The sequence below is a fragment of the Myotis brandtii genome, unplaced genomic scaffold (genome assembly GCF_000412655.1).
Source record: "Myotis brandtii unplaced genomic scaffold, ASM41265v1 scaffold187, whole genome shotgun sequence".
Taxonomy (NCBI): Eukaryota; Metazoa; Chordata; class Mammalia; order Chiroptera; family Vespertilionidae; genus Myotis; species Myotis brandtii.
Window position 1 is genome coordinate 3,313,670 of NW_005356944.1, and position 18,752 is coordinate 3,332,421.

At 41.9% G+C, this 18,752-nt stretch overlaps 1 protein-coding gene across 9 annotated transcripts in view; it reads left to right on the plus strand.

Moving 5' to 3' along the window:
• PPP6R3 (protein phosphatase 6, regulatory subunit 3) overlaps positions 1-18,752 on the plus strand; it is a 78,718-nt gene that overhangs the window by 39,421 nt on the left and 20,545 nt on the right. For 5 of the 9 annotated variants that reach the window (XM_014538129.1, XM_014538132.1, XM_005864355.2 and 2 more), the window contains 6 exons: positions 1,056-1,205; positions 2,466-2,530; positions 3,648-3,763; positions 5,563-5,648; positions 12,977-13,063; positions 18,192-18,289. In XM_014538129.1, the coding sequence (XP_014393615.1) occupies positions 1,056-1,205; positions 2,466-2,530; positions 3,648-3,763; positions 5,563-5,648; positions 12,977-13,063; positions 18,192-18,289 (602 nt within the window). The remainder of the gene's footprint in view (positions 1-1,055; positions 1,206-2,465; positions 2,531-3,647; positions 3,764-5,562; positions 5,649-12,976; positions 13,064-18,191; positions 18,290-18,752) is intronic. The other 4 variants (XM_014538130.1, XM_005864356.2, XM_005864352.2 and 1 more) reach the window with 3 other exon arrangements.

Sequence of the window (18,752 nt, forward strand, 5' to 3'; positions counted from 1 at the left end):
AGTTTGTTTGGTAGCATAATTGTTGCCCTGGGAGACATAGTATTTGCCCTACTCTGGATAGAATGTAAAACTCGAGGAATATACCTTTCTACTCCTGTCTCTGAGTCTCCTTGAAGTCATCAATTACTAGTCTTTAATCTTACTAGTTTAATCTTACTATTGCTAATCTTTAGATAATAAATTTGATAAAACTCTTAAGTGGGTCATCATTTCTTTTTCATTTGAGATTAGCTAACCAGACTCAATAATATTCTAAATACATAACTATGTGTTTTGTGCTTTTAGGGATTGTCTTTTCTTTTTGTGATATGTTACCTTTTCAGGTAATTTGGAAATCCCTTGTTTTGCTCCCATTTGCTGACAGGGCTGTTTCAAATGCTCGAGTGGTTATTCTTTGTTAAGGTGTGAGCACCTCAAGATTGGGGCCTATGTGTTTCTCTCTGCCTTGTTGCTCCTAGCACTGTACCTTGCACAAAAAGCCTTCAGTAAATATTTGTTAAATCAAAAGGAAATTATTATAAATAGAGGCCCAATGCATGAAATTCGTGCCTGGGTAGGTTCCCTAGTAGGCTCCTGACTGCCAGCCAGGGCCTTTCTTTGTTCTGCGCTGCCCCCTGGTGGTCAGCACATGTCATAGTGAGCAATCAAACTCAGGGTCGGTCAAACTCCCGAGGGGACACTTTGCTTATTAGGCTTTAAGATATATATATACATATTTCTTTCAAAATTATTTATTGAACTTAATATCAGCATTAGTTGTCTTGAAAACGTAAGAGGATACTCCCTTTCTCTTTGAGAAACTATTACCTTTTCTTCATCTGTTTATTGTTGGTGTCTACATGATTTCATGAAAACTTTGGCATGTTGAAAGAGCAAATATCCTGTTATTTAGTCTATAAAGTGCTGTTTCAAATAAACTTGTATTCTTTTAGTAGTCCTATTGGACTAAGAACACATCATTTTTACTTTATTAAATTATTATTTGGTCAGTATTTTAAAGCAGTGACTTAAATATTGAGGTAACTGAATAAAAGAAAGAATTGTTTTTTTTGTAGGACATGTTCTTCAAATATACATGGAATAACTTTTTACATACACAAGTGGAAATTTGTGTTGCACTGATACTTGCAAGTCCCTTTGAGAACACAGAAAATAGCACCATTACTGATCAGGAATCCACTGGTGACAATTTGTTGTTGAAACACGTAAGCTTACTTGATTGCTTTTTTTCTGCTACTCCTGGTCATAGAGTTTTTCCACTTAAGTGTGAAATGAATTATAGCTCACATTTAAAAAATATAAGTATACTAGAGGCCCGGTGAATGAAATTCGTGCACTGGCAGGGGGCCGGGGGTGTCCCTCAGCCCAGCCTGCACCTTCTCCAATCTGGGACCCCTCGGAGGATGTCCGACTGCCAGGACTGCTGGCTCCCAACCACTCGCCTGCCTTCCTGCCTGCCTACCTGATTGCCCCTAACCACTTCTGCCTGCCAGCCTGATCACCCACTAACCACTCCCCTGCCAGCCTGATTGATGCCTAACTGCTCCCCTGCTGGCCCAATCGCCCCCAACTGCCCTCCCCTGCCAGCCCGGTTGCCCCAAACTGCCCTCCCCTGCCAGCCCGGTCCCCCCCCAACTGCCCTCCCCTGCTGGCCTGGTCCCCCCAGCTGCCCTCCCCTGCTGTCCTGGTCGCCCCTAATTGCCCTCCCCTTCTGCTGTGGTCGCCGCCATCTTTGAGGGTGGTGCAGTCAATTAGCATATTCCCTCCTTATTGGCTGTGGGTGCCACCATCTTTGTGACAGTCAATTAGCATATCCCCTCTATATTAGATAGGATTGCCCTGGCCAGTGTCTTAGTTGGTTGGAGCATCGTCCCATGCACTGAAGGGTTGTGGTTTCAATTCCTGGTCAGGGTACATACTTAGGTTTCGTGTTCAATCTCCAGTTGGGGTGCATGTGGGAGGCAACTGATCAGTGTTTCTCTCTCACATCTGTGTTTCTTTCTCCCTTTCCTGTCCTCTAAAATCAGTAAAAACAATATCCTCAGGTGAGGATTAAAAAAGAAAGTACAAGTATTACTGTGAATTCTGACTTACAATCTTCTTTATTCCATTTTAATTTTAGTCAGGCTCTGTATTTCTGGGCCAAATTTCCATGGTTAATAAAACCTAGCTTTGCTATAGATCAATAGCTCCTTGGTAGCATTACTTGAAATACTATCCTTTCCCAGTAGATGCACAGTTAAAGGCGTGGGTCCTGTCTGGAATCCCTGTAGTGTTCTGGGAGCCTCGGGTACACTTATCACCACACTGCATTTGATTTAGCCAATAACTTACAGCTATATTTACTAGTAGCTTGTTGGGCTACACATATCACTATTCTATTCAGTTAGTGTTCTAGCTCACTTTAAAATTTTGACACTTTGACATTTATATAAAGATTAACTGGAATATTCCTTTTTATTCAGCTTTTTCAAAAATGTCAGTTAATAGAACGAATACTTGATGCCTGGGAAATGAACGAGAAGAAACAGTAAGTAAATTGATAGGAATTCAGTTTGATTTTCTGTTTGAAGAAAATGTCCTCCCTTACCTTGGACAGAGAGCAGTGAAAGTGATTACATGGTATATGGTATATGGCACTTTATAGTTACAAATGCTTCTCCTTGGACGGCCAGGGTATTTCATTGTAACAGGTATTTTTTTAATAATTTATTTTTTGATCCCTCTGTCATTCTCCCTCTTGAGGGGAAATCAGGGGTTGGCAGTACTACCCTCCTCTGTGCTGCTTTTGAGACTTCCTGGTCCTTTTTGAATGGCTGTTTTTCTGAGAATAATGTGGAGTTGAAGGAAGAGTTGTAAAGTCCAGTCCTACTCAGTGACGGTTGGACCTAGCACTCTGTTTCTGCGCACCCCATGTTCTCACTGTGCAGAAATGTCACTTCATGGAACTAGAGGGAGGAATTGCCTACTTTCTTGTCAGGAAATTTTCATTAGCTGATTGGCAAGATTACTCGAGTCTTAGTTGATGCATGTAAGTAGTTTGTTACACAGATTTATTTTTTCCTACTGGTGGTCTTTGTAATAGGCGTTGGTCTAAATGGAAAGATGGATATAGTTGGGAAGGTTAGACCCTAAATGGGGAAAGGGACAGGGATGATTTGCCTGTATTCCAGGTGATATGTGGGCCAGACATGAGATGATTACCTCTTGGCCAAATCTTCAAATCAGCTAATATTTTAACTTGAGAAATGCTATTGGTAGGTGATTATCTTTATTAATTGATTAAAATTTGATGACCTTTAACAAAATGAAGCAGTTCCCTACGATCTATTTAAAGTCTGAAAAATAGTTTCACAAAAAAGATAAAAAGGAAAGTCACAGAAACATGAAGCATCAATGAATGTTTGGGTTTTGTTGGTTTTTTAAAACTAATATGTTATTGAGGATTAATGGTTTGTTGGTTAGTTGGTTGGCATATTTGAATAAACCTTGTCCCATTGAGTGAAGCTATAGTATAATTTTTGAGTAGAGTTTCTGCCACCCCACCTCCATCCTCACCCCCAAGCCTGGTAATATTCTGGCACCCTGCTTTTCTGTTTCATCGCTCCGTCCTGTCAGGAATCTCAATGTCTGTCCTTTGCTCTCAGGGCCCAGGGAGGACGACGGCATGGCTACATGGGACACCTGACGAGGATAGCTAACTGCATCGTGCACAGCACTGATAAGGGCCCTAATAGCGTATTGGTGCAGCAGCTTATCAAAGGTAAGTGCTTTCTGGAGTTCTCATCACATTTTTGTAGGGTCAGAGAAAGGATTTAAAGATAAAATGGAAATACTCTGTCATTTGTAGTAGTTCTCTGTGGAGTTTCTTTAACAGTTATCTGGAGACTTGAATGAGTTTCTTGAGAATGTTCTGAACAATTGTTCTTTACTTGTCTTATTTCTGCATTCTTTTAGCAGGTATTGCAGGCTTGGCCGAGCTCAGCACACTAGAGTTACCCACTTTCCATCTCAAAGAGCACTGCTCAGTGACCCGTTCCTTGAGCTATAATTACTCTTGCTTTCTCTTTCCTTCTGAAGACCAACTGTGTAGTCTGTGGATTGAGTCCTTTAACTGGAGTGTTAAAACATTTCTCAGCATTTGTCCACATCTCCATTACTAACACAAGAACTCTTCCTGTACTAACATTGAAATTTAGTCAGCCCAAGGTTACTTGGAAGAAAGTGTGTGGGTGCCTTTTACACTGGCACCCAGACCCTGGCCCGGTCTGTCGCCTCCAAAACGAGGGAGCTCTGTGTACCAACAGAATCACTAGCCCTGGGACTTATTCTGTGAAAAATCCTCACCTTTGCAGCACAGAGTTCTTTCAGAGTAATGATGAAAATCATTTTCCAGTCCCTTCTTCGTTTATCTTTTAAGAATGTTTACGTGTTCAAGAGGCTGTTATCTATCGAATGTGCATTCAAAGAATAGCTGTTGCCCCGTGATGGAAAAATTGGGGCTTGCCCACTTGGAATTTTGTTTCTTGAGAGAGGTATAAGCCAGGTCATCACAGGTTATCTTTCTGTTCTTACCAAAGAGAAGTGGCCGTGTGTGTGTGAGATGGTTTTTTAGATTGGTCTCTTGTATGGTGGCTGCATGCCAGCGCTGTGTGCCTGGTGCATGCAGGTGTGTGTTTAAAGCAGAATTGTCAGCCCTGACCGGTTTGGCTCAGTGGATAGAGCATGCGGACTCAAGGGTCCCGGGTTCGATTCCAGTCAAGGGCATGTACCTTGGTTGCGGGCATATCCTAAGTGGGGAGTGTGCAGGAGGCAGCTGATCGATGTTTCTCTCTCATCGATGTTTCTAACTCTCTATCCCTTTTCTTTCTTCTCTGTAAAAAATCAATAAAAAAATATATTTAAAGCAGAATTTTCAGATGACAGCTGTAGTCTCGTAAGGCCTCCAACATTACAGCTGTGGTTTCATTTTCTCAGAAAAGGCATTATGTATCCTTTTCTTTTAAAATTCTTTGGGACATAGAATTTCCCTATTGCATCTGATCCATGTGTTGGCCTATGGCACAAACATTTAGGAAACATTATTTTTGATCAGTTTGAAAAGCCATACTGGGTTCCATGGAACATTCTTTGGTCAAATGTCAATCAGAGTACCTCAAGAAAATGTGCAGGAGCCGACATTTGCGGCATTTCCTAAACTTATGTGACAGTGAAGATAGCATTCCTCCACCTTAGAGACCTGTTGCCTTTGGTGAAGAAAGATAGCATTCCTCCACCTTAGAGACCTGTTGCCTTTCTCAGAAGAGTTTATTGGAAACACATTTTCCAGTTTGTTTTTAACCAAAAGATTTTTTAAAAGTGTTATAATTACAGCTGCTAAGGGCTTTTGACATCAAACATAGACTTTTGGGGAGTAGGGGTTCTCTGATCCTGAAAGCCCTCAGGTTCCTCTGAGTTCACCTTTGGGAACTGCTTGGTGGGCCTCCTGTGTTACCTGGTGAGTTTATTTGCCTGCGTGGATCACTATGGTAATGACACTTTTCTCCTCCTTTCCCTCTCAAGATCTTCCAGACGACCTCAGGGAGCGATGGGAGACCTTCTGCACAAGCTCCTTAGGAGAAACTAACAAGAGGAACACGGTAGATCTAGTAGGTTTTACAAGGTTAAATTTCTATGGTTTCAGGGCACTTAGCCTTTGCTCGTTTATTCAGAAAGACGTGAAAGATCTTCCATTTGTCCCGGTAATAGTGTGTCAAAGATAAGTTTGTTTCTTTACCAAGAAGACAGGTCAGTGTTCGCATTGTATTTGCTAATTTGCCTAGTCAGCTCCTAATTCCTGCCTGGGATGACAAAGGGGCACAAGGAAGCCACCGACGCTCCTTCTCACACCAGAGGAGGTTTCCCTTTCCCTTAGTGCTCTGCTCCCTGAGCGCCTCAGCCACAGTTGCCTGCCACTCCGTCGGGTGTGTTGCCTTCTGCCTCAGGTAAAGGTAACCCTTGGTGGTCAGAACCCTAACTATTCCTTTGGATGTTTCCACATGTTACTCAGTTTAGTTGACCCTTGTTTTAGATCATTCTTAGTGGTAGAAAATTTGTAGATGCCTTTGAAACCCCAGTTTAAAGCCTTAACAGATTGGTACTTTTAGCCAGGGAATAATGGCATTGATAATATTTTTTAAAATTATATTGGACTTTGGAATGCATTTTTTTTTAACACATTAAGTTTTAAGGTGAGTATTGCCTTTGCTTTTAAGATGTGGGAAAGTATTTCCTTTCATAAGCACATGGCAGCCAATGATTGGGGTGGTGGCCTTGACTCCACGTGGAAGTGGGTATGTCAGGCATTGAATTTTATAATTGAAATCCAAATCCAGCAGCCACAGTCTTGAATTTCTAATAAACAGTAATTCGTCAATTATTAGTCAAGTCTCTGGCAGCCTTCTCTGTTCAAAATGGAATTTAGAAACAGGAGAAAAACGAAAACGCTGAGGCAGCTACAGATGGTCACCAGGTCATCCCAAGTCACACCCCGAAGGGCCTGTTGCCTCCTCCATTGTAGATTGTCTAACAGATTTGGTTATCTTTTTCCAGACTCTTGACAGATTGGTGGGCTAATGTCTTGTTAAGGTGGGCATATGATAGAACCAGTAGGTATTAGGAGTTGGAGGAATTATGAAGTTAAGAAATAACAATAAAAAGGGAGCTGTGTAGGGCCATTTAATTAAAATGGGTCTTACGGCCCTTAGTATCTGAGTGTATTATAGCCCAACAAAGAAACACATTCACTTTGGCTGTCCTGAGTCATCAAGGAAGAGTTAAGTAATTTTTTGTGAATATAGTACCCATTGTAGATTGCCCTGCCCCCTCCATCAAATTGGTTAAAATTCTGGACAATCAGGGTTTATTGTAGGGGGAATGGTTCTCTGATACTGTTAAATGAAGCCATTTCATTTTAGAGGCCCCATGTTTGATTCCTTGCAGGCAAGGTGGTCGCCTTTAAGAGGATTTTTGTCTTATTTCTATTTAAAAAGGAATATTTGGGAATAATATCTAGGGATATTCTCATTTTCTTTAAGAGACTTCTTTTAAAATTATCCTTAGATTGACTTCATAGGTGGAAGTAAAAAAAAAAAAAAAAAAAAGTCCAGTTAAACTTGTTATAAGGAATTTTTTAAAAAAAACTTCTTTATCTTTGGTAATTCAAGCAGATTTCTCTTGTGAGCAGTTCTGTATAAAGGACTTCATTGCAGTTCAGATAACACTCCATAACTTTGCATGATGTTGTCAGTAATCTGATGTGTGACCGTGCAAATGTTGTTAGGTAATCCACATGCAGGCCGTGCAAACTGATGTGCAGCCTTCGGGGTCCAGCACATCTAGACGGGGCACCTGTGTTGAAGGAAAATCCCCACAGGCTCCACCTGCCGCTCTAATTGGAGCTCAGGTCTCCTTTGCCTGTTACACTTTTTGCCACCATACTTAGACGGCAGTGCAGTGAAGTAAGGAGCAGTGGCTTGTTAAAGCAAAAGTGGTCAGATTTGGAGCCCGGTTCACCTTGCTCACATCCCAGGTGAGTTAGCCCTCTCTATACTTTATTTTCTGTTGAGAATTACAAGTTGCTCTCTCAGGACCTCTTCAATTTCTTGGTCCCACATACCCAGCACTAAAATACCACCTCCGTTTAGTCTTGAGTTCTTCCTATAGGGTTTTTAGGGATACAGATGTAACAGATGTTCCAGGTTTTAAAAGATGCTTATACAGTCATCCTAGGCCAGTGGTTGGCACACTGGCCCCTTGAGTGTGGCTCTTCCACAAAATACCACGTGCGGGAGCGCACGTACAGTGTGATTGAAACTTAGTGGCCCATGCCACTGGGCCAAAGAGCCGCATGTGGCTGGCGAGCTGCGGTTTGCCGACGACTGTCCTAGGCCACCAAGGAGACTTTACCTGCAGCCTCCAAACTCTTCATTTCTCCACCCAGAATGTTTCAGACTCTAATCCAATGGGGTTGGGAACCATGTTCCAGGGAAGATATGCTGTTGTGAATCCTATATAATAAAGAGGTAATGTGCAAATTAACCCTCATGCCGTAATGCTGTCACAAAATAGCAGCATGCACAGCGGGGGCGGGGCCGGCAACTGCTTCAAAAGGCTTATGCCAGGATTTCCTCGGGAGCGGGGCCCAGTGGCTGCTCCCCGTGGCCCGGAGGCGGGGCATTGGGGCGGCACACTTTTTGTGCTGTAGTGCAAGGTCCAGGTGAAAGCATTTCCCTTCTCATTGTCTCAGGTACATTATCAGTCAAATCAGCCGTTAGGTCAGCAGTTCTCAACCTGTGGGTCTCGACCCCTTTGGGGGTCAAATGACCCTTTCAAAGGGGCCGCCTAAGACCATCGGAAAACACATATATAATTACATATTGTTTTGTGATTAATCACTATGCTTTAATTATGTTCAATTTGTAACAATGAAATTGGGGGTCACCGCAACATGAGGAACTGTATTAAAGGATCGAGGCATTAGGAAGATTGAGAACCACTGCATTAGGTAATAGATGGCTTTCTCCTTGGCTCCTCCCTAAATAGATAGATTAGATGCACTGCCATGATTTTGTTGGTTTTAGGATGGCTCAGGTACCTACCTCTCTGGAAATCATGTCAGGTTATTCACAGAATTTGAGTCAACCTGTGACTCAAGAACCAAATGCTTGAGTTGCTACATTGTTGTGTTGCCCTGGCCTGTTAGTATTTTCCTAGTCCCCGCAAGGATTTGTTCATTTACACACCAAATACTTAACTGTCCATCCTACTGGCTGTGAGCTTGAGGACTTGCTGGTTATGTAGGATGGGCTGTACCAGTCCCAAGCTCCTGTCACTGCTAGGGCAGCAATTTCCTGACACCCTCTGAGAGCTCTGGAGTGCTTGAGTCTTTTGACCCCATCAGCAGACGCATATATTGCTTATGCTTTTATGTTGAGAGTTTATTATGAATGAAATTCAGTATTTTAATTACATCCAGAGACCTTTGTGTTTTGACTAAGCCCCCAAACTGTAGATATTGGTATGGATTCAGGTAGAGTAAGTTTAGATGACGTAGGAAATGTTTTTCTGCTTACTTTGGAAAATTGGGTTTCATTCTCAAGGAAGATAATGAAAAGTTTCAACAAAAGGAGAAAAAAAAAGAGAATGAAAAGTCTTGGTGCTTCTTTCCCAGCACTGATGAGATAGCTTATGGAGGTTTTTTGTGGACAGTAATGCAAATGTGCTATGGCCCTGGTCGGTGTCTCAGTGTTTAGAGCGCCGGCCTGTGCAATGAAGAGTCTCGAGTTTGATTGCCAGTTCAGGAGGATGTACCTGGATTGCAGGTTCGATCCCCAACCCCAGTCAGGGCGTATGCATGAGGCAACCAATCGATGTGTCTCTCTCACATTGATGTTTCTCTCTGTCCCTCCCCTCACTTCCACTCTCTCTAAAAATCAATGGAAAAAATATTCTCAGATAAGATTTAATAAAAACAAACAAAAAAGCCTCACACAAATGTGCACATATGAATTGCCTGGAGATCCATCAGGTTCTGGGGGAACCTCTGAGAGTTGGTGTTTCTAACCTGCTCCCGGTCAGAGGTTAACAGTCAAGTCATGCTTGTGATTTTCCTTAGCAGCCTAATCAGCAAAGATGAAAGGAAACATTTGTTTTTTCCTGTAACAGCAGTTAGTAAAACTAAAATTTTGTTTTATGAAAGATAGTAACATCTTAAAAGCTATTTTCACTGCAGCATCAAGAAAGTGCTTAGAATACATCTGGCCTGGCAAGAGTGATTGTATATACTTGTTACTTTTTAAAAAGTCATGATTCTGTGTTCTCATTTAGTGGTTTACTAGTACTCATTAATTCAATAAATATTTGAATGGCTGCTATGTGCCAGACACGAGGTCACTGTACTAGATCAGATTGGCAGAAATCCTTGGAGGGATAAGTGGATGGATAAACTCCCAGGGAGGAGCGCAATTTTAAATGAGGTGGTCTAGGAAAACTACATTGAGAAGGTAACTTTTCTAGAGCCTTGATGGCAGTGAGGGAGGAAGGGTGAGTGCAAAGGACTGAGATTGGGGCGGTTCCTGTGTGCAGAGCCTGCCACGGTGTCCTTGATCAAGCAAGGGAGGGAGAGAATGGGACGTGAGGTCTGAGGTCAGATCTTGTGCAGCTTCTAGTCCACAGCAAGCCCCTCAGGTTGCGATCTTAGTCTGATGAAGAGCCATGAGCTTAGGAACTAACAAGTGATGTATATTTTAAAAGATTATTATGGCTGCTGGGTTGAGACTAGACTATATTGGGCATGCAGGGAGATTAGTTAGCTGCATGACACAGCATTATCTCACACTAGGAAGGTAATAAAGATTTGATGATTGACTTTGGGTGGTGGGCACACAATGCAATATATCCAGATCATGTATCATAGAAATCTACACTTGAAACTTATATAATCTTATTAACCAATGTCACCCCCAGTAAATTTAATTTAAAAAGATTTAATGAGAGGTGATGGATTCTAGGTTTTTACACATATATATTAATTGATTTTTAGAAAGAGAGGAAGTAGGGGAGAGAGAGAAACATCAATGGGTTGCCTCCTGTACCTGCCCTGACTGGGGATTGATTCCACAACGCAGGTATGTGCCCTGACCGAGAATTGAACCTGCCATCTTTTGGTGTACTGGACAACACTGCAAGCACCTGAGCAAGGGCTGCATTATATTTGATAGCAGAGTGGACAGATGTGTGTGGGACAGAAAAAACAAAATGACTTGAAATTTTAGCTGAAGGAGAAGAATGAAGGTGGCATTTACTGAAATGGAATGCCTCAAAAGGCTGTGTTTAGAAGTTTAGATCAGGACTCGTAGTGGATACATCTGTATAATGAACTGTTGGGATTCCAATTAGCAAGTTTTCCCCTGTGGGTAAATTAAATTGTCTTTTTACTGCAGAGTATTAAATCAGAATCCCCACATCTCTTTTTTAAAATATATTTTTATTGATTTCACAGAGGAAGGGAGAGGGAGAGAGAGATAGAAACATCAGTGATGAGAATCACTGATTGGCTTCCTCCTGCACGCCCCCTACTGGGGCGCAACCAGGCATATGCCCTTGACCAGAATTGAACTCAGGACCCTTTAGTCTGCAGGCCAATGCTTTATCCTAGGGCAGAATCCCCACATCTTTCAATAACATACTTACAAAGGTGTATGTACATGCATTTTGTTAGTATTAATAATAACTTTCTAAAACAGTAGTTTCTTTTTGGAGAAAAATACTGTTTTAGATCCCTCCCAGAATTGCTTTGATGTCTGGCGCACATTAGTTGCTCAACAAAAGCTAGTTTCTTTCTCATTAATGAGCTAAACATGTTACTTTGTAGCAAAAAGTAAAAGTCTGCATGAGCATATGTTGTATCCTTTTTAAACTTAGAAGTAGCCATCTCTTTTTTGGTTCTCTCTTGTTGAGTTCACCTTGCTTGCTCTGTGAATTGCCTTTAATTCTGCACCCCACCATGGTGTAAAACACACAATGGCATAATATGACTCAGACACTAGCCTGCCAGCCAAGTAGCCCAAAGCTCCTCTACATCTATTGTGCAGTGGAACCACTTGACCCCAGGAAAAGCCAGCTGCCATGACCAAGCAATATTCTGCCACCTCCTCTGCATTCTGACTGGGTACTCCTGGCATATCCCATCCTCCCCACATCTTTCCCCATTAACTTACTACAGGAGGATTGACGTAAGCAGGTTTCCTTCATTGATCACAAATTCTGCCTCTGATTTCATCAGACCAGATTCAAAATTAGATGTGAATGTGTTCTCTAGACCTTATTATCCAAGAAGGGGGCATAGAAAGGGAATGAACTGAAAATGCTGGGTTATTCACTTGGGCTTAGTATCTTTACCACAGATGGTCAGCCATAGAGAAAGGTTAATTTTCAGGCTGTAATTTAGTCAGAATTTCACAAGCCCAACCACATATAGATCTATTTAGATTCTACTTTGGGCTTGAACCGGTGTTGAAACCTCAAAAATCAGATCGGCAGGTTCTGTAACTCCACGGTATTCGGCACAGCTTCGAGGGCTGGTAGGTAATGGCCTCTAGTGTCCTCCCCTGATGACAGTGGTGTCTGCCCAACACACTTGTACAGAAAGTTAGGAAGAGTAACTCAGGAAATGTGTAAGTGACCCTTGTGCTGGTTTTTAGGGTGTACAGATTATTTATGTTTGTCACTTCCTATGTAGCAGTTACTGCTATTAGTACTAGTAGTCATTTGTATTTCTTCATTCCTAATTGTTAATACATTTCCCTCTAATATTATGTGACATTTGTAAATTAATAAAAATCACCATGAATTGGTGAGCAGAGTTCATGTTTGCGTTTTTGCTTAATTAATGAATTTGTCATAAGTTCTAATCGCAGGGGCGGTACTTTTTAAGGGGTGGAAAATTTGGGGTCTTTTTACAAGCAGAGGACTATTAACTCAAGTGCTTAGAGTGGGCAGGAAATGCAAGAATTTAAAGTGTAATCATAATATTTAAACCTGACCTTTTAGTGGCTGATTAGTAATTCCTGGAAATTGCAGTTTTAGCTCTCAGGCTTGGCACATATAAATTATTTTTATATTTCATCTGAGCCATTCCTTCTGCCTTCCCTTTGTAAACATTTTATAGGAGATAAAATCACTTGAAGGGAGTAACTCATCTCTTACCTGTTTTCTGGTGATGCTAGCAATGAGTGAAATCACCACAAGTGGGCGGCAGAGGGCAGGAAGCCAAACCATCTGGTTGAGTGAAGTGCACCCATGAATACGGGTGGGTTTTACAACTTAACTGTTACTTAGTTTTGTTCTTGCTGTTGTAATTTTTCCATAAAAATGATGATGCAAATGTCCAAAACTTTTCTCTGTTAAATAGTCTTTTACATTTTTATGCATATAGGTTACAACCTGCCATATTCATTCATCCAGTGATGATGAAATTGACTTTAAAGAAACGGGTTTCTCACAGGATTCTTCTTTGCAGCAAGTGAGTGATGCCTAAAGCTTTGCTTTTTGTTTTTATTTTAAATGCTTAGTCCAGTTGCCATTTATGAATCGGTTTTAGAGACAGATTATGTGTCAGGATGTAATTTAGGGTTACTTATTAATTAGCAAAAGCATTTAAATAGGAAGTGTTGGATATGTGAGAGGAAGGTTTGTATTGATATTTCCAGGAAATGTTTCATGCTTGATAACAATGATGATTTGGGTAAGTTTTCAAGAGATTTGAATGAACTGAATAGTTTAGTAAACGTCTCAGACATGCTTGCTATGTAGACCTTTACAATAGTTAACTTGTTGCTTAAGGATTCCGGTAGTAGAGAACTCGGGGTAAAAATCATAGGAATAAGACCCTATTAATGTCACAAATATCCCTGAACCAAATAGCTTATATGTTTCTAATATCTTTAATGTCTATTATAGTAACTTCTAAATTAAATTCTAGTTGAAGCAACTGCCCCCAAACTTATCTCCATTTATCAGCTGCTTATAATTGTTGTGAAGGAGAAAACAGGTTGTAAAAATAACTGTACTGATTTATCATCCACTGGTGGTTTTTGGAAAGGTGACAAATTATTTCACCTGGGTATCAAGTTTGGGAGCTAAAAATAGAAGCCCTTTCAAAAGTCATCAGCTCTTCATATGCAGAAGTTTACCAGATTTTCACATATCAGTTCCTTTGGTGTGACAACAGAATTAACGTGGTCACCTTCCCACCCGGCACCGAGTGTTGCTTAGCTTCTTTTCCCTCAACCTGTAAGCCTCATTTTTTATCAGGGCCAGGATGAAGCATCTAATGGTTATACTGGCCCCGTCTTTGGCATCCAAGTAGGCTGTCACCTTCCAGTGTAAGTTGAGCTAAGCAGTTGCTTTGGTTTTGATAATAAGGCAGTTTAACATTCACATTTTCAGGATAGGTCTGAAGTGGCATTTCCACAGTTGGCTGGCCTCTCTTTTGATTTTCTTCTTTTTTTAAAAAATATATTTTATTGATTTTTTACAGAGAGGAAGGGAGAGGGATAGAGAGTTAGAAACATCGATGAGAGAGAAAGATCGATCAGCTGCCTCCTGCACACCTCCCACTGTGGATGTGCCCGCAACCAAGGTACATGCCCTTGACCGGAATCGAACCTGGGACCTTTCAGTCCACAGGCTGACACTCTATCCACTGAGCCAAACTGGTTAGGGCAGATTTTCTTCTTTTTTAATATGTTTTTATTGATTGTTAGGAAGGGAAAGGGGGAGAAGGAAAGAGACACATCATCCATCGGTGCCTTCTAAATATACCCCAACCAGGGACCGAACCGGCACCGTGGGCATATATCCTGACTAGGTAATGAACCGGAGACCTTTCTGTGCATAGGATGATGCCCAACCAAACCACACCAACCAGGGCTCTCTTTTGATTCTTGGCACTGCTGCTCTTGAATTTGAAGCCAGCCTCCCAAGGTTAGGAACAGGGAGCAGCCATCCTATAGGGGATGCTATTGAACAGCAGGGCCTTCCTATGGATGGCAGCAGCCCCTCACTGCCACTGTCCCACGTTGGCTTGCGGATCCGCAGCACTTGCCCCCCAGGGTGCCCTCCTGGCTTGCTGTGAGCCCTCATGCCTGCAAGCAATCCTTTCTTGACCCAAGTTCTCTGGTGCTACCCCAGGAAGCACTTTAATGTCAGCCTTCCCCTCCACTGGAGCACCGGCAGAGTACTGACAATGTCCACTTAACCTAGTGTGAACCCCATGCTACACATGCTCCACCCCACAGTGAAGCATGGTGGTGGAGAATGTAAATTACCACGGTGATTTTGTACCTGTTGAAATAACTTGAAGACGAAGAGTCCCCTAAACTTCTTTTGATACATAAGCTAATAAACTTGGGGCTTTGGGCCACTGATTTAATCAAGGAGTGGTTGGGTGTAGGGGTCTGGAACTGGATCCCTTATTTCTCAGGAAACCTGGTTCCAGGGTTATAATTGCTCTGGGTAAGTTTCTGGCTTCTTTGTGGTTTGACAGACTGTTGATGTGCACAGGAAGTAACTCAGTCACAAAACTGCCCAAGTAACAGCTCTCACCAGGCTTATTCCTATGGATTTTGTTCACTTTGTGTAACCCTCTGAAAGTAGGAGAGTAACTGTTCTTTCCTGACTGACAGGCACTTGTTTTGCATGTTTAAACCAATCATGGATCATTTTAAAAATAAGAAATGGGCTCTAAAGCATTTTTTCTTCTTCATTTGAGAATATGAGTCTAGCTTACTTTAGTTCAGAGCTCTTTTTCATATGAATAAGAACTTCAAGTTCTCGTTCACATTTGAAGTTAGGTCTCATGTTGGTCAAGTCCCGAGGGTAGAGAGCTTAGGGAGGTCATTGGACAACCAGAGCATGTCACCCGTGCAGCCACGTTTGGCTCAGGGCATTGTTTTGCCTCCGCTCCTGTGGTTTCCTCACTGCTGGTGTTTGACTTGAGCTTAGCGAGGTCATTGGACAACCTGAGCATGTCACCCGTGCGGCCACATTTGGCTCAGGGCATTGTTTTGCCTCCCGCTCCTGTGGTTTCCTCACTGCTGGTGTTTGACTTTTTCTCCTTCTAATTCTGCCTAACTGATGTGGAGGGTGAGGAGGTCTCCCTCTAGCCTGCTCCTGCTCCTCATTCCAGACAGGTTTGTCAAGAGGCAGGCAGGCAGGTCAGACAAGTGGCCTGGTGTCTGTTTCCCAGGTGGCTCCACCAAAGAGATTTGCTTAATGAAGCATTGGGCTCACTTCTCAGTGACTTGTACATCCCTGACTTTGGCCAGGATGTTAGTTCTGGGAAATATGGTTTTTTTGTTTTTTAATAATGAAAAGATTTTAATAGCTAGACAGCCATGTGGTGCTTTCCAGATTTGGATTTCTCAGAGTTCAAAGCACTTTTTATGTAGCTTTAAATAGAATACAGTAACATCTTCACTTACATGGGTTTAGTAAGCCTTGATGCTTTCGTTATTAGGGAAAATCAGGTTTGAAACCTGAAGTTCTTTGCTAGTTTATATCTATGTAGAAGCTATAATAGACTTAGCATTAATGAGGACTAACAATACAGTATAACAACTATTTATACAGCATTTACATTGTGTTAGGTATAAGTAACCTACAGGTGAATTAAGGTGTGCAGGAGGATGTGCGTGTTTTACATGCAAATACTCTACACAGTTATGTAAGGGACTTGAACATCCTCGGATTTTGGTATCCAAGGAGGTCCAAGGACCAATCTATGGATACTGAGGGACGATTTTATGTACACAAATGTAGGCATTGGCATACACATTTATAATACATTTAGAATTTGCATTCTATTTATGAAGCAGCTAAAACATCAGGAAGCATTTAAAGGAATACTTTTGGTAATATTTCTTCCCTTTTACACCCAAAAGACTTACAATAGGATCTCCAGAAGTACAAAAATAAATAAATAAATAAATAAATAAATAAATAGATAGATAGATAAATAGATAAATAAATAGATAAACAAACAGTCGAACACAATAATTGAGAAGGACCTTTTCCCTGTGTGACCAGATTTCCTATAAACTCGGAGCCTGGGCTATGCTGCTTGCTCCCTCAGAAAGACGACTCATTCTCTGGCACGTCTTTGAAGTTACCAAGCATTATTTTAACTTGTAAAAGACAGCTGGTTTATTCCTTTTTGATTTAATGAATCGCCATGCTACACATCATATTTTCCAATAACGTATTCAAGACTCGGTCCCAGATTCTCACAACCCAGCCTTGGTGTGCCTTCCTAGCAGCTGCCTGCAAGGCTGGCCCTGTGCCCCATGTGCTCATAGAGTGTCATGTCTGGGCAAGAAGGGACCGCCTGACAGTGTGAGAACGAACAGAGATGGCGGTTGGGTATCCGGAGTTAAAGCAAAAGGTGAGGTTTTAGGTTGCAGGAAAGTAGATAAAGTTTTTTTCAGACCTAAGAGGCCTTCCAAAGCCAAATATAAGGTTTATTTTTTAATTACCCACAACTTGGATTATTCATGCCATAATTCCCTGCTCCCAGAATGAATGACCAGGAAGGAAGGGCAGGGCATGTCTGCAGCAATTTGCAGGATGGAATCCACGATCTCTGCTCAGAGAGGACTGACTCGGCTACAGCCTCCCTCCCAGCAAGTGGCCTCAGGAATGATGCCTTTAGTTCAGCCACCACCTGCTGTTCATGCCCCATGTGTGGGACTCACCTGCAGGAAAGAGTGCTCTTACCTGTCCACGGGCATCACACACATTGTTTTTCGTCTCCATATTTATTGTTAGGGTAGAGTGAGGAGTGGTACTTGCTTATATTCATAAATTCTTTACTCCTGATCCATAGCATAGAACACACTCCCTGTTTCACTTGCCCTGGCCTTGCTTGTTCTTTTAAATTAGAATATCAACATTTTTGTGGAGTTCATTTTAACATTCCCCCATTTTCCACCTAAGAAAACCCACGTGAGCTGGGCTCTCTAGAAGTGGTGTAGGAAACAGTGTTGTAGACTTTTCAGAGTGGTTTCGGATTAGTACTAGAACTTTCTGTCCTCTCTCTAAGGTAGGTAGGATAGAAGTTAATTTTATACTCGTTCCAACTTCTAAAACTTTAATCTTTTTCTTTTTTAAATGAACATTGTGTTTGTAGGGTCGTGGATGTTCTCTAATGCTGTGTGGTTGTAATGGGATGGGGCAGGGGACGCAGGGAGGGAGGGTAGGTGGTCACTTGTTGGATCTTAATGAGAAGGTTGGTGGTGTCCAGAGGTAGCCAGTACACCTTATAATTTCAGACTGTCACATGTCACTTGAATCATCTCTTTCAACTAGACAACCCAATCCTCTCTCAAGATAATTTGCAGTAGGAGACAGAGTGGTCCCTTAACATTTATTACAGTGACATATGCAATAGAATGACTTGTGGACCAAATTCCAAACATTTCCTCTTGGGTAAATTATGTCTGAAATTATTGGAAATTTTTCTTAGAAAACACACCAACTTTTAAAGCCCTACGGCTAGATAAATAAGGTGGTTTCTGAAACACAGTGGGCAAGTAGTCTGTAGAATGTCATTAGAATCATTATATCACTGTCACTGGTCCTGGGGTTGCCAGGCCTTTTCTGATTATCAGATGCAACAAATGACGTCCAATTTTATTGACCAGTTTGGCTTCAACGATGAGAAGTTTGCAGATCAAGATGACATTGGCAAGTGAGTATATTTTCCTGCTTCCATAATTGTTTCGTATGCTCCTGCTCTTTGTGAGACATTTTGTGATTTTCCTGGATTCTTGGAACTTGTCTGCACCCATGAGTCAGGAGGAACTTACCCTTCCAGATTAGTTCTAACCTGTCAGGCCCTGCAGCACCCAAAGGACAGGGAGGAATTAGATAGTCTCCCACTAAGAGGGATTGCCTTTGGGCTTGACCTATTTCACAGAAGTTTATTTTTACTAAAACTTAATTCATTCTGCTGCGCTTCAGTCATTAGAGTTAGGTGGCAGAACTAAAGCAGGAAATCCCTGTGTTACTTCCCAGGCCTGAGCAGCACCTTCCCTTACAGCACACAGTGCGGGTGCAGGAGCAGCGCCACCCTGTGTTCCCTTCTCGGGGGTACTCACCATAAGGCAGAGTTGGGTTTTTTGCAAGAGCCAGGCAGCCAGACCACTCATTCT